The following is a 16,798-nucleotide window of genomic DNA, read 5'->3' as shown; positions in this document are numbered from 1 at the left end:
GTCCCAAATATGTACCCTTTGCTCCTCTTTCCTTTGAAGGCTGACTCAAATCCCTCCTTTTAATCTCTTTCTCCCAGTCCCACTGTTCTTTCCCAACTGTGGCAACTCTAAAATGAAATGAACAAGAATAAAACAATCTACAGAAAAAGCTCAGTGCCACACACAGACATCCTGCCACCCACAGTTAGAAAGAATGGGTAACACCGAGTCTTAAAGGCAATCCAAAAGAACGGCAGAGCAAGTGGCCTGAGAACTCCTTTTGGAATCTTGGATCCACTACTTGACTGTGGGCAAATCATGACATCTCTCTGATCTCTACTGAGCTCATCCTCAAAAACAGATTATTTTGAGGATTATATGACATGATGTGTAAAAATGCTTGACACACAGTAAGCCCACTATTCAGAGTTATAAATCTCGCCATCTTTTTGTGTGATTATTTGATTAGTGTCTGTCTCTGCACTAATCTCTTGAGTTGCATGAGACCATGAGTTGTGTCTTTTTCTGTTCATTACACCTCTAGAGTTTAGCACAGTGCCTGGCACATGCTAAGCATTTATTGAGAAAATTGTATGATAAAAGGGAGTTGGCAGGGTCCCGATTAAGGATCTACTCCACTATAACAAGTTTGGGGGTCTCCTGACAACTCTCATGGATTGGTATTGGCTTTCTGAAGCATGGTGTTATAAAGGATTCTAAGGCGGTATCTGGAATAAGTAGGCAAAGGGTGTACTGACTACCAACGCCTGCTGTGGTTGAGGATGTTGAATATTTGTTGACCTTGGTCCGTAGAGTCGAGAGAAGGTCCATTTTGCCAGCTATTTCTAGCACAAAAACGTCTTTCGTATAACTTGTGGACAGAGCCATTTGAGGAGGACTGAGGTTACCAAATGTCTGACCTGAAGATAAGCAGCATGACATCAGGAATATTGTTGTAAGTCACAGATAAGAAAACACTTAGAACAATGCTGTGCAAAGAAGCTAGAAATATACCACTATTATATCTGCCTATCTCAATGAATTCACTTACTGGGGATGGGTACTTCATGAATCATTTGGCAAGAGCGAGCAGACCTAACATACTTCAGCTAGTATACATCACAACCAAACAGAACTCTGCACTTTTCCCAACCCATAAAGTGGCCGGCTACTCTACTCACGAGGATAATCCTTTGGATGTGTCTTCTCAGACCAATTCCCATAAAATGTGAGTCTGTACTTGGCAGTTCCACAGGCGCAGCAGTCTAAGATTGGTTTGTCAGTCACCCCATCAAACGTAGAATCTGAAACAGTCAGGAAAGGCAACAAGTTAAGAAGCAAATGTGGGTCTTGGTCTCATCCTATCCTTAATGTTTGGGAAAAGATGAGGCGAAGTTTTCATTGATTAATAACACCTAGAACCAGGTCAGTACTTGGGTTATAAAAGATTTGGTATATATCTCTAAGTATGGTAGCTGTATTCTGCAAATACAAATCAGAGCTTGTGCTCTAATAAGGTGAGGAGACCTGTGGGACCAATAATGCAGAATATTTGGAATGAAGGCTATTTTGGAAAAACAGGGATGAAATTCACTCAGCTATCCATTCTGGGCCTGAGTCTCTTTCCCCACCCCTCCCACAACAGTTTCTCCACCAAATTTTAAGAGGAATATGCATGTGTGTGTGTTCTCTAAGAAATATCCTCTGGGGCCAAACTGCCAGCACCAGAAGAAGCAGCTTTAAAGGAGAGCAGTGAGAACAAAAAGACAAGAGAAAAAAATAAAGAACTGCCAAAAATTATTTTTTAAAAAGATATGCATATATAGTCACATTACTTCTTATCACCATTTCAGAGACTTTACTGGGAGGGGTAGGGGTTTGAGAATATGTTCATAAGTTCAGGTTTACTTCTGAGCCAGGAAAAACTTAAGATTCCCTTTCTGCCCCCATTTTTAGCTGTGAATAGCTGATAAGTGGAGAAAGAGCGATTACATGAATAAATTCAGTATTTTCAATCGTCAAGCCCACATCCCTAACTGTACATTGTTGCTTGTAGTCTGTTCTGCTTCTCGCAAGACAAAAACAATGACTACAGATCCAGCTTGCTTCAACTGCTTTATCTTCGGTTCCTCTAGCGGTTTTAACATAAATGTTCTTTTTTTTTCAAGTTGGATATTTACTCTTAAATATTATATATAAAGAGCAGTGACAAAGAGCATAAAAATCTTTTGAGTGTAAGGAAGAGCATTTTACAAGTCTTCCATATGGAATTCAATGAGTTCATTTGGTTCGAATATGCAAAATCAGTGATGGGTAGAAAAAGTGAATTCTGGGCTCTACGATGGAGAAAAAAGTATGGGATTTTGTAATAATGACTACATTGTATAGAGTTCTTGTATGTGCTGATCCCTTTGCATATATTGCTAGGATTGTCCTAGCAATCCTAGGGGGTAAGTACTTTAGTTAACCTCATTTTATAAATCAGTAAACTGAGGTAGATTAGGCAACCAGCCCAAGGTCATAGGGTTAGTGAGTGGTGCAGGCAGAGCAGAAGCTCAGGTCTTTTTGAGTCCAGAGCCCATGCTCTTAATCTCTGCACTGTAATGCTCCAGAAAAGACCTTCTGTTGGATATGTCTGCATAAACACCAATGAAAGAATTCTTTCTCTTTTTGCTTTTTCAAATGAAGAATGGTACATTTTTAAAGATTACCTCCCTACATAGCCCTAGGATTTCTAAAGAGGCCCAAAGAAGAGGTCTGAAACCACTCAAAATAGAAATCATTGTGTGGCTACTTTTTTGGAAGAGGCCAGAGCATTGTCTGTGCTTAGGAGCAGGCTCCCCACTGCCTTATGTGCATGAAACTCAGATCTGATTCCTGTGTGAATCACTTTGATAGTTAAAGGACAAGCCTTGTTGAATACATTTCAGGAAAGGTAGTGTAAATCAATAACTCCTGAGGATTTTTTTGCATTTTACATTTCTATTATGATCAACTACGTTGTGAAAAGACTAAACTAGTTTTGAAAAAGGGATTCACAGCTAAGAGATACCTGCTGGGGTTTCAATTTTAACTACCAGGCACTGTCAAATGAGGCAGGAAAAATCTCTCAAGGAACCAAAATAAGGCAAATAGGTAGCTTTACCTTATTAAAAGGGCTTTCAAGGGTAGGTAGTAAACTTAAGATATGTCCAATACACTTATAATGAATAAGTGTATTCTCTTGAACTCAGGACCCTTAAACCTGAGAAATAAGGCTGTCCTCTGAAAGTCAAACTTTCGGACTTCCAAAAGAAAATAAACATTCATTTAAAAAATGAATTTCTAACTTTGAAACTAAAAACAGACATACTTTTTCCCATTGAGGAAAAGCCAATTGAAAATGAACAAGGTTTCGAAGGGCAATGATAACAAGCGTTAACCCTCTTCTAACCACTGCAGGGCCTGCCAAAGACAGGTCACTTCAGGCCGTGTAGCATCTCCTGAGCTGCCTTCTCTCCCTGTTTTTACTCCCAACCCATTGGCTTCCTTTTCAGCTCTCATCTTTTGTTCTTCGTTCCTTTCCCCTTTTTTATTCCTTTTCTCATTCTCCCTTCTCTCCCACACTTCCCTCTCTTCTGTGCGTTTCCCTTCATCTTTCCTCCCTCTTTGTCTCTCTCCCTTGTTTGTGACATGGTATTAAGTGAGCATGTGGCTGCATATGTTTCTTATAGGTCACCTTTTTAAATATTTAATGTTTCTTTGTTCCTAACTGTAAGTAACTTAATGTTTTATGTTTCTTTTTAAAAATAACAATTGCTATTGCTTTTTAAAAAATCTGTGCAGTTCTTAATTTTTCCCCTATGGATTAACAATATCAACTGGAAAAAATAACAGATACTCGTTTCTCTCTCCCCTTTCTTGATAGATTTGATTCGACTCGCCAAGGAAGCAAAGAATGTAAAGACCTTAATGAAAGAGCTAGAGATAATTAAATAGGCATACACATTAAAGAAAAAATCTCTTTGCTCTATGCTTATAAATTAAAGACTTTCTTAATGTGATCTGTTTGCTAATAATGACTTTCCTCGTGGGTCTGCTGTCTCTGGGGATCATCCAGAAATATACCTAATGATCCAACAGCCCAGGTCCTCCAGGGCATTTTTTTTTTTTGTCCATAAGGTTGCCATTAGAAAGTGATCTTTTTATATGGATGTGTGCTTAGTTATTCTGATAATATCTCTTCTTCAGAAGTGATAACCAATAGAGATTTGCAATGCCATTTTATTGACACTGTATCTACAGAATTTTAGTATAGTCACAGCTTAGACAAGGCTTTCACACATCAGGATTGAGGCTTTAGTAAGTGATGTTTACTTAATAATTGCTGTCAATACGTGGGAGTGTCAGTGAAGTGTCTCCCAAGGACCCTTAAACCTGGGAAATAAGGCTGTCCTCTGATAGTCAAACTTTCAAAACCATATGCCAGTAGTTGTAATTAGCCAACTGTAGGTACAGACCAAAAAGTGGCCTATAAACATGTGATCCAGAACACCTACAACTCCAACCCACGGGACCTGGTATCATCTCGTGGAGGCAGGGCAGGAATGGGGTTGCCTTTTAGGAACAAAGAGCTTGAACAGTTGAGATATCCCCCATTTGGTGAAAGTCTGAATGAACTTGTGGACAATTAATACAGGAAAGTAAAGCCCCCAAAGCCATGTGTGGTGATACCCATTTGGAAGCTGACCAGGACCCTGACCCATAGGTTCCAGCTCTCTGGCTCCTTTGGCAGGTATGGCCTAATTCAGGGTATCCAAATCTCACCCCTTTTGCTCTTTCCATGCTCACCATGCAATCCTCCACATAGGACCTAGTTTCTGCTGTAGCTCATTTATAGGGAGACCTATGCTTTAGTATGCTTTGACCTACCAAAGGCAACAGCGCAAGCTATTGAATTGGGAGGTAGTTCCTTTGACAGAAAGGAAGTGGTTAAGGGTACTGGCTCTTCTATTCAAATCCTGCCCTCTACCTCTAGTTGCATGATGCTGAGCAGGCCATTTAAACTTTTCGTGCCTCTCATCTATAAAATTGGGATGATGTAATAGTTTTTACGATATAGGATTGTGCAGATTACATGATTAAGGTATGAGAAGTGCTTGTAATAGTGCCTGGCCTATAGCAAACACTCAAAAAATATTAGCTATTATTATAATTTTCCCAGAAGAGCTTTATCAACCTTTTCTTAGTAATTTGCTAGAATTGAAGAGGATTATTTCTTTTCAAAAAATGCTAATTGCTCTAAATGCAAATAAAATTCTTAAAAAATGCATAGCGATGAGATAGTTAAGATGTATAATTATAGAACATTTTCTATTTTTACTTAGTTCTTTAATACTTCTAAACACATTCAGATGTTTAAGGTCTTAATTTTTTATGACAGATTAATAAACAAGCTTTCAGTTATAGATAACAATAGGTAGCACTTATATATAGCATTTATATATGTGCCAATGAGGTGTGGTACTATTTTACATATATTAATTCACATGGCTAGGAAGGACAGAGGCAAGACTTCAATTCAGGGCAAATCTGAATCCAGGTCTCTGTTCTGACCTTCCTAGTCTAATTAGTCTCCATGAACTTTGTTAGAATGCCTTCAACCCACGGAGAAGGCGATGATGAGCTTACAAATCTAAGGACCAGATTGTTGAATGTGGTGAAATCATAAGGTCAATGCCCTCTTGGCAACCCCATCTCCTTCTGGTCTTCCCTGAAAAAAATCCTCTCACATTGCCTGGGTGCCACACAGGTTCCTGCTGAGGATTATTGTAGAAAACCATTACACACTTCTTAAAGGTACACAATTGTGCATTCCTTAATTAAGTCCTGTCGAATATTCCAAGGAACCTCTTCAGAATAATCACTGTTTCACAAAAATAAAAAGACGACACCAATATAAGGTACATTATCTCCTACCCAGGGAATCAAGCTGAGTAATTAGAGCTTAAGGCAGATCCAATTATCCCCAGTACATAGCCAGATTAAAAATCGGAGCTACGTGAGAAGTAGAACCTGGAGGAATTTAGAAAGTCCAATCATGTTAATTCCTGAGGCCAGAAGCTTGGACTGAATGAGCCACCTTCCATTTATCGGGCCCTCCCCACTGCCCTCCCTCCCACATGCTCTTACCTTGTTCACAAAGTTTCTTGGTCAAGGAGCCCTCGTCCTGAAAATAAATGATGCGTTTCTGTACGATGCTGGCCCTGTAGAAAAAGAAGACTGAGTATAGTGATGTAGAAGGCAGATTTTAGGAGTAACAGATCTTTGCTCAGCCACCCTTGGCTGTGTGGCTATGAGTCAGTCACCCCAACTCTCTCCACCTGTTTCTTCCTTGGAAAATTGGCATTAATAATACCTACCTCATGAGATTGCTATGAGAACTAAATAGAGAAATGTATGTCGAGATCTTAGCACATACTTAGAAACCACTCACGAAATATTAGTAATTGTGTTGTTGTTGGTGGTACTAATGAATTACGGTAAGAAAGTGAACTAATAGCATTTCCAATAACTTTTCTCAATGATTCATTTTACTCTAGTTTTGTATCAAACAATTAATGCCATTTATAGATCAACCAAGTTCAAGTCAGAGAAGCATGTCAAATCCTCTTCCTAAAGGGGAAAAAAAGGAATTTAAAAATGTATTTTGATTTGTCCTGAAAATGTCATTCTATATCTTTCCTGAAAGTCTAGACAAAACTGTCTCCTATGTTCTGAACAAAGACAGTTTCAGCTGTTATCTCTCTCTCTTAAACAAGTCAAACACGAGATCTTAGAATTTGGAAAGAATATTTTGAGGTTAAGAAAAATGACTTACTTTTGGCCAGCACATATTTTCTCTTTAATTAGGATTGCACAGACAGGCTACTTCTCCATTAACCCACCCTGCCGTTTAGTTTTAGCTAGCCTTGCAAAGTTGAATCCTGAAACCCAGTGTTCCAGTAATCTGAAAGTCTACGACACTTCACGTTGAGACAGTGCCAATGGATCTCCAGCCATTTTTATCGATTTTCTTCAGCAATGCTACTCAATCAAAAGGTAATTTTTACTTTGATTTACCCTATTTAACAGATAAAGGGGAGCCCTTGACTCCATCACAGCTGACTATACTGAATGAGTGATAGAGTCACATAATTTGCTCTGTGTCACATGATCTCGCACCCAGGAATGGGGCCAAGTGTGTGTGGATCTGCAGAGTACAGAGGCCATTTTCTTGATGGTCTGGACCTAGGCCAAGATGACTTTCCAAAGAAACATCTATTCTACACCCTGTCTTGCACAAAAAAATAAAATTCAGATCAGTCTACATATGTCTTTTATAGTCTTTCCCCACCCAAGAGAGACAAGATGTTGAAATAAATGAATGAAATATGCTTCCTGTCTACACAAAGCTACTTTGATCATTTATCCATTCTGTTGACCATCAAGCAGAAAGTTTCCTCAGGCCAAGAGAACACACTTGAGAACACTTACCCTTACCCCAAAGCCAGATAACAAAGCCTTTTGTTAGTCAGAGTATCTCATCATTTACCACAGTGCTTCCCAGAGTGTTTCCCACCAAGAAGGGCCCCCAGGGAGCCCCATGGAGGGCTAGGAGAAGGCCTAGCAGGAACTATTCCAGGCTCCACATTCCTGCTCCAACCAAAGACTCCATTCATTCTCATTTCAACCAAAGCAGCCTCCTCCCCCATCTGTCTTCCTATTGTATTTACTGGTATATTTTCAACAAATAGAAACTAGCCAGGGACACTGTCATGAATGAGACAGATGGGGCCACTTCCCATTCTCAAAGTTTATAGTATAGGGGAAGGGGAGCATCACACCACTAAATCCTCACCTAATCATTTAACACAACTATGATTAGGTGCTGAATGGAGAAGTCCACAGAGTGTGGAGGAGTATAACACAGGGGGTCCTGACCAACGTGGGAAACACTCCTCCCAGAAAAGATGGCTAAGCATGGGTTTGAAAGAGAAGAAGTTAACTGGGCAAATGGGAGGGAGAGGGTACCCTTTGTAAAATCCTTGAAATGGGGAGGGTCAGGGCTCACTGAAGAACCTACGAATGGTAAGTCAGGGAGGTGGCATGATAGATAAGTGGGAGAGTGGGCAGAACCACTCACCCAGAGCCTGCAGAAACATGGCATTTTACTCCAAGCTTGATGAGAGATCTTTGAAGTGTGTGTCCCAAGGAGTAAGAAAATCAGATTCACTCTTCTAAAAAAGCACTTGGGCCATAGAGTAAAAACAGGTTGGTGTGTGGTTGCAGTGTACAGAGCTCCCATGCAAATTAAATTTTGTTTCAACAAAATTCTCTTGCCAAAATATTTTGCAAACCCCTGATGTTCAGGATAAAATACAAATTTACCATAGTATTATTTAAGGCTTTTCACAAAATTTCCCCCCAACATCTTTCTGGCTTCATTTGTTGCTATTTTGTGCCATGTTCCCTGGGTTCCAAACTTTGAGTTTATGCCCCTTGTCTGAACACCTCTTACTCTACCAGGCCCCTGCCTGTGTTGTCTTCCCTCTCAGAATCTCCTCAAACTTGCCTTTGTTAACATCTATAAATAAGTATTTTGAATTTTCTTCCTCCTGCTGTGAATATGAGAACAATGACTATAGGCCCCAGGCCCGGCTGGTCCAAGGCCCAGCTGGTCCAAGGTCTGGCTGTGATCCAGGCTCGCAGCTAGGGATAGGACCCGGACTTAGAATGTTACATTAGTGTAGTAGGGCTCTTGGGCCTAAAATTTGTAAACATGCTTCCGCTTATTGTATCACGCATGTGTGGCTGAATGTCACTATTGTATATGATCTGTGTGGAACCATGTGGTCCCCTGGAGAGCAGAAGGAGAGCACAAGAAGGGGAGCAGAAGTGCGTGCAACACTGCACTTCGCCCAATAGAACTGCATTAGAAGAAATGGAAGCACGCTCCCCACAATAAAGTTGGTGCCTGCCGTTTCGTTCTCATGTCAGCCTCTTGTGCCTTCTTCCAACTGGGCGTCTCACCATCGAACCTTCCCTACCCGATCAGCTTGGCACTGACAATGGCAAAGCCTGTGATTTAAAAGCATGATCACGCTTAGAAAAATTAAATCATCTCAAATTTTCCAAAAATATGATTGTAAAAATTTAAGAGGTCAGAGACAGAAAACATGTATTTCCTATGTTTTGATTTCCTTCATTCCTTGTTTTATAACGTCTAAGGTGACTCACTCCCTCGTTTTAATAACAGTTATAACAGTTGTGCCTGCTAGTTCCTGTGCTATAAAGGCCCTTTACGTACATTATCTTATATATCTAATGCTTTACATATATTACAGATCCTCAAATTCCTCATCCAAAACCCTTGGGCTTATTTATTTTTTAAAATTTTTAAAAAATTTTAATTAGTTTCAAGTACACAGTACATTGGTTAGACATTTATATAGTTTATAAAATGATCCCCCTAATTGCTCCTTCTCTCCTCTGGTTTTCCCTATGCTGTGCTCCCCATCCCTGTGACTATCTATCAACTACTAGTTTGTACTTCTTTAACCCTTCACCCCATTCTTCCAGCCCCCCAACTCCCTTCCCCTCTGTCCGTCAGAGATTTTTCAGTATTAGAAAGTCAAGATGGCAATATAGCATTAACATTCCCATAATTAAACACATCAATATTCTGCAGCCAAATGTAAGAATGTCTATACTAAAAAGGTAAATAAAAACTATAAATAGCTTCATGTCAGTTTAGGTCAAGTTTGGCAAACTAATCAAAATGCACTTGTTTTCAGAGGGCTTAAGATGAGGGTTTGTGGTTCTTTTCACCCTTATTCTACAGGTGAGAATGACTGTGATGCAGGAAGGTTAAAGTAACATGCCTTTTCCTCCTGCCTATCTCCAACGTCCATGTTCTGTCTTATGCTCAGAATTGTGGTAAGAATTAAAGAAAATTATGACTAAAAAATACAATTGCCCTGTGAGGTTAAGTATTATTATGAAATGTAAGCCCCAATTGATTTTCCTTGATCTATATTAGCATCTCATGAGACACACTGTGGAGAGCTGAGATGTGGTGGGTCTCCCTGGAGCCTGGGTCATGATTACCTGCAGCTATCCATGAAAAGTCTGAGCATACATCTCCGTGCCTGTGCTTAGCAAACCCTCTGTACCATGCCCTTTGGATTTCAAACTCTGTGAAGGTTAAATGTGGAATACAAGGATTGTTCTGATCTGGCCCCGATGATCTGGCCTCATCTCTATCTAATCTTTCCTTAGCACACTATCCAAACCATATCCTATGTCTGTGTTCACTGTCTTATGCCCCAGGGCCTCTGTCCATGGGACTCCAGTCCTTCCTCATGACTCTTCAGCCCACCCCTCCCCCATGCACACACTTCAGTTACTTAACTCCTACAGAACTAGGATGTTACCTCCTTCAGAACTCCTTGATTGGATGTTCTTCCTATGAGAGCCACAGCCATAGCCTCTGGGGTTTCTCTTACCACAGCCATGATTAATTTGTATTGTAATTGCCTACTTACTTTTCTATCTCTTGTGCTAGATTATAAGCTTCTTGAGAGCAGGAACTGTATCTTACTTATTTCTACAGACAGTAGCATCACCGTAGTACTGAGATTTGAGGAGAAGAAACAAAGTTTGGGGAAAAGGAGAGAATTTGAGATTGAGCTGTCTATAGGACATGATGGTGGTCTGTCTAGTGGATAGTTACATCTAGGGACTTGTAACTCAGAAAAGATGTGAGGAGTGAGGTGTGTGGATATGGGAGTCACTGAGGCAGAAGTAAGAGTTGAAGCTTTTGGAGTGGCTGATGTCACCCAGTGAAAGTGTGCAGAGTGAGAAATCAAGCTGAGCCCAGAACTCTGAAGAAGACTGACGTTTACCTATAGATATGCCAGCGGAGACCAAGACTGATACCCTTGGTTGTGGAAGATGTTGCTTTTTATTCCTCATCTGGTCAACTCCGGAGCGAATTTTATATTCTGGGAAAATGCATTTTACTTTGAGTCTGTTCGCATCAAAAGTATAAAATCCAGCTGAGACTTATAAATTATATTATCATTCAGAAAAATAATAGCTTTACAAGATGAGAAAGCAGTAAGAATTTCCTTAGCATTTCAAAATGATAAATTTCTCCCATTTGGTGTTGCAATTTGGCCATCCTATTGCATAGCATTTATATACTGATATACTGAATGCTCTCTTATCATAAGAGAGTGTTAAGGAAATCTAAATTAAATTTCTCAGTGTGTTAACTTCTCAAACTTTTGAATATTGAGGTTCTAAATAACTTACTGATCATTTCAAAAATTTTCTTTTAAATCTAAAGTAGAACATTTCCAGAAACACTATCCCGAATCTCTTGGATGCTTGGCCCTTTTCTGTCTGAAGGGTTTATTCATTTGCTGTTCTATTTCCTTGAGGAATTTGCCTGTTGGAGGGAAGTTAGAATTTGCTAAGCTGTGGGTTTGCTGTCTAGTTCTAAAAAGGCCTGGGATCCCTGCTCTTGCCAAAAAGGGACAGGGAGACCTCAAAATCTAAAAGACTTGGCCATGAAATTACTTAAAATTACACATGGATCCTCAGCTGTTGGGTCACTGCCATGTACAGATAATTCATGTAAGATCTTTATTATGAGCATATTGCTCAAAGTAAATATTCAGCACGTGGTAGCCATTATTGTTGCTGTTGTTAAATCACCAGCCCTTGACAAAGTACCTGGCACATAAACGTATTTAACAAACGGTAGCTATCGTTATGATTGATGTCTCCTTTGCTTGTGGAGGGAGAAATGAGGGTGCTACCTTGGTCAGCTGCTTCAGGTGGAGATAATGAATGGCCAAAATGAAGATTGAGTGTTTAGTCTCCAGAGTATTTTTGCCAAGCCTCTTCTCAATTCCAGTAAAATCCCCTATTACTGAACATTTCTTGGAACACTTTACAAAATTTGTCTATGACCTCAGGGATGTTTTCTATAAAAATGATCCAGTTTATAACCAGCATCGTCTACTTCCTTCTACCATGAAAGAACAACTCTGTGGGAAGATGCAAGAATCAAATATTAAAGCCATAACAATGATAATGTCATAAGGAACTAAGCTTATCTGCCTTATTTTACTTCACGAAGATGCCAAGTGCTAACCTGACAATAGTCTCATGTTAATCAACAAATATTTACAGAAAGTGGGTGCATTCCATGATCTAGACTCTTACCAATCTTTTATATGGCTTTCGGTGGACCTCAGGGCACAGTACTGTGCCTAGGAGTTAACAGACATCCTGGCAGCCCATGATAATGTGCCCAGGGGAGAAAAAAAGTGAAAGCTTATCTGTAGGGCTCTATCTACAATATGCACAAGAACTCAATAGCTGCCCAATAATAAGGTCACAATCCATGCTTGAGGTCACAAAACTATTGATTACAAGACTGGCATAGTCATCTACCATTACTACAAAGACGCACTTCTACTAGCTGTCATAAGATTATTCCTGCTTAATTATCACTCATTCATAAAACATTTACTAAGTACTTATTTTGTGATAGTCATTTTGTTAGGAGCTGAAAATGCAAAGACGAATAAAAGACGTCGCCTTCTAGTAAGGAGCTCCTGGTCCAGTAAAGAAAAAGGAGAGAAACAGAAAAAGGAAACAAGAAATCAAAGTCGAGCACAATAACGGAGGAACCACTGGAGGGGGCAGTGACTAACTTTGCCTTGGCTCCAAGAGGAGGCATGATGGTGGCACTGAAGGTCTGAATTGGGAGATGGGCAGTGGAAGTAGAGAACCTAAGAGATATGCTGAAGGAAAATTTATCGGGACTTAGCAACGTACTGGATCTGGGCCAGAAAGAGGAGGTTGAGTACAAGGTATTTTATTTATTTAACAATTAAGCACCCTTCTAAGTCTTTCACAAACATTAACTCATTTAATCCTTTCAACAACCCCTCGAAGAGGGCACAGCTATTACTCTTGTTTTTACAGATGAGAAAAGTGAGACAGAGGGAGGTAAGTCAACTGACTCGCCATACATGAACCCCAATGACTAGAGGGAGAGATGGTGATGCCAGTGACTGAAACAAAAGACAGAAGGGGCAAGGGGGAATTTTTAAAAATTTTCTGTAATTTTAATTGAGATACTTGTAGATTCACATTTAGTTATAAGAAATACTATACAGAGATTGTACATTTTGCCCAGTTTTCCCCAATGGTAACATTTTGTAAAACTTTAACCTATTATAGCCAGGATATGGGCGATACAATCCATCAGGCTTGAGTCTGGTAACAAAATGGTACAATAAGGATAGATGAGGGCAAGATCATGCCATTCTAATGAAACTGTGCCTATGACAAGCTGCCAACATCTGAAACAGAACATTTCCCAATGACTCTTAGAACATATAGTATGTTAGAGCCCCAACTGAGGAATCATAAGTGCTATGGTGACTCAGAGCTAGAAGGCCATCTCTGACAGGGGTGAAATGAGGTTGGGAGAATTACTAGTAGGAATGAGGTCAATCAGGATAACTTCTCAGAAAGATGGCACTGGAGCTGGACTTGGAGTCCCAGAGGCTGAGTCTGTAACAAAGGATGGGCTCTTTGAAGCAGTTAGAGCCGCATACCAAAAAAAGTCCCTTGGCAGGGACACCATCCATGGGCCTTGGAAGCAATACCATCTGCTCTGAGCAGACAACTAGACCTGAATCAGGAGTATCCACTCCCTATGGTGCTACTCGTACATGTGCGGCTTAGGTTATGACTGGAATTTGGCTAAGAGCTCACTTAGGTTCTTATGACCACAGTCCATTCCTAACCTTGTATAGTCATTGGATTTCTGGAGCTCTTGATTCTCATCATTGATCAAAGTTACGTCTACAAAGTTTTGGTTCTAATTTTAATAAAAATTAGCTTTAGCACTCAGTTTATTTCAAGGCCCTGAGGATAACAAGTTATTACGGTTCCATTTTCTCTTACTATTGTCCAATTTCAGAGCTCTTCTAGGTCATATATTTTATCAATACTGTTACTCTAGCACTTTAAAGTTTACCCCACCCCAATATCCAATGGAAAATTAGCAATGAGGGAGGAACTGATTTTTCATATCATAAGAGAGTCACAAAAACAAAAGAACAAAACTGGATTATGTTTTAAAGAACTAATTTAAATGTGAGAGACATCAAAATCAGAAAGGCATTCCTTTACTGATGTTTTTGTTTAACAGAGTAGGGGCCACATAGCTGTGCTAGGAATTGGAATTGCAAAGATGAATAAGACAGTGTGTGTGACACCAAATAGTTGACAGCCTGATGAGAGAGAGAGAGATGTAATCTAACAAACCAAAATACTGCATAACAAATACTAGAGTCTACCCATTATCTATGTCTTTCATCTTCCATACCTCCAGAAACCTCAGTTTGGGGGGCGTAGTATAAGGTAAGCCAATCATGATAGTCCTGCTCTCACTTTTCAAGCCTTCCTGGCAGCTGGGGAATGGGAATATATAATCTACATATGGCCTCAGTAGGAGGTTTGCAGGATGGAGGGGAGACCTTCTGAGAAAGTTTTGCTTTCCAGATAAAAGAAATATTGACCCATTGCGGCCTGTCCTTTTTTCCAGCCTTGATTAGAAACGCAATGTGTGAAAAAAAGGCAGCTATTTTGTGACCATGAGGAAAAGGCCAAGAAAAGTCACAGAAACACTGGCCCCGACATCGTTTAGCTGCTGAAACAATACTAACAGTCACTTACCCCTGGCCTTCTTGACATATAAGAGAAATAAACCTCTACTTGTTGAAGCTATCATTAGTTAAGCTTTCTAATGAATACTACTCTCCAAATCATGCCTGATAGAAAAAATATGAACGAGATACTGTGGGAATATAGAAGAAGGCAGTTCAAGAGAGAAGGAGGAGCAGGTGCTGCTGACCCTAGAGACTGCACTGGGAAGCCACTGCAGGACTTGGGTGGGAGTGGGGGCAGGGACAGTTTGGTCCGAAGAGTTTTAGAGAAGAATCTGAATGAGGCCTTATTAAAGGACTTGGATTTGGTGGGTGTGAGGTCATGCTTCCCTTTGCTGAGACTTTCCATGGGGTACAGAGGACAAGCACCTGTTTGCGGTGACTAATAAGAGAGCAGGCGGGGCTGCAAGTACACTTCAGTACAAGAGATGTGGCTGCACAGGGAAGGGGGACAGGTGGGAGTTTGACAGGAAAACACAGGTGAGGGACATGTTCTTTTTTTCTCTGGAGCAGGGTTTCACATGCCTATATACTGTGACTGAGGAAACAGTGGAAACCCTTAGGGGTATCTGCTAGATCACTGGCTGGAGATTTGTCACCTGTTGGAAAAAAAATCTTAACTAAACTCACATGGACAAAATAAATAGACCGCAGGATGTAATCCCAGTTGTGGAAGCTCTGACAGGTAGGCAATTCCAGGAAGTGAACAGGATCATTTTTCATTTCCTATTATTTTTTTAAACCACTCAATTTTTTTAAAGCATCTTTTGACCCTTAACAGGTTCTTCTCTCTCACTTAAATTATCCATGGCATTTCTTAACCTTGCAAAGAGATATGAGCCTGCAGGGAAGGCAATATCTCACAATACATCCTTAGGCCAAAATATCTTTTTCTCTTAAGAATACAAAAACATGAGGTTTTATGTTCCTGAAAAATTACTTTAAAAAAAAAAATCAGCCTTAGCATGTTATTCAGCATTTCACAACATGATTAATGTTACCTGGGGTATGACTAGTCAAGGGACAACTGACAGGTTCACTGTTTCTATAATATTGTCAAACCCATGATTCTTCTGTATAATGTCTCATACAGTTCAGCTGCTGGTCAGTGCCTGCCTTGCTTTCCTCTCCAGCTTTTTCATATCTATAAACCCTTAGCAGACTGTGAGCGCCTCGAGCCCAAGGACTGTGCCTTATTCTTCACTGGACATCTGGAACCTAGCAGAAGATCTGGCCAAGGCTTATTGAACCCGGCGTTCATAGTCTGGGGTCTGCAGACAGGTTTCAGGATGATGGAATTTTGTGTGACGCGCACAAGTGCATATTTCTGGTTAAGAGTTCATAGCTTTTGTCTGCTTCCCAAAGGGGTTCCTGACCTTGAAAAGCTTAAGAACCACTATTAGGTATGAAATGAACGATAGGAGATATGTGAAATGTATGACTGTCATTCCATTTAATAAAATCTCCAACTAAGATATATGCTTTTCTGTTCTAAAGATGAAGGTTAAATTTTTATTCCAAGCACCGAAGGCTTCAACTTGCTTTCTCTTTAGACTATGCTCTGATCTGAAATAGAACCTGTCTCAGCTGGAAAACAAGAAATAGAAAGCGGAGCATTGCTCCTGGGTTTCTTGGGTGTTCTTTGCAGAGTCCTTGCTGCTCCGAGCAGGGCGTGGGTGTAATCGCATAATCGCCCCAGTCTCTCATTAGAGAGGAAATGCTGCCACAGTGCAAGCTCCTTCCCGGTTGGTTTACACAAGTCATTACTCTCTGCAGTTGGTCCCACTCTACCTTGGCATGCCACAGCTGCTTCCCCTTTCTGTGAGTTCTGGTAAACCAGGGCTGACAATATTGTCCCCTCAAATGTAAGGAAACAATCCAGGCCACAAGCCACTGCCATTCTTTCCATTCCCCAGAGAGCTTCCCTGTCACCCAGGTTTTCTGTGGTGGAATGGGAGCTTCTTGTACATTAGCAGACCTGTGGTTGATTGATGCTCCCTCCTACAGGCTGGGTTAGGGACTTTGAGAAGGGTGCTATGGTT

At 40.4% G+C, this 16,798-nt stretch overlaps 1 protein-coding gene across 1 annotated transcript in view; it reads right to left on the bottom strand.

Annotated features, from left to right (window-relative positions):
* SPON1 (spondin 1) overlaps positions 1-16,798 on the bottom strand; it is a 231,992-nt gene that overhangs the window by 133,063 nt on the left and 82,131 nt on the right. Inside the window, exons 4-5 of the mRNA XM_039863655.1 lie at positions 6,151-6,224; positions 1,161-1,283 (exon numbers count right to left, since the gene is read on the bottom strand). Of these exons, the coding sequence (XP_039719589.1) occupies positions 1,161-1,283; positions 6,151-6,224 (197 nt within the window). The remainder of the gene's footprint in view (positions 1-1,160; positions 1,284-6,150; positions 6,225-16,798) is intronic.

Source organism: Pteropus medius, unplaced genomic scaffold, assembly GCF_902729225.1.
Source record: "Pteropus medius unplaced genomic scaffold, Ma_sr-lr_union100, whole genome shotgun sequence".
In the NCBI taxonomy this organism is placed as follows: Eukaryota; Metazoa; Chordata; class Mammalia; order Chiroptera; family Pteropodidae; genus Pteropus; species Pteropus medius.
The sequence above is the reverse complement of the archived record's forward strand: the minus strand, read 5'-3'. Positions and strand labels throughout refer to the sequence as shown.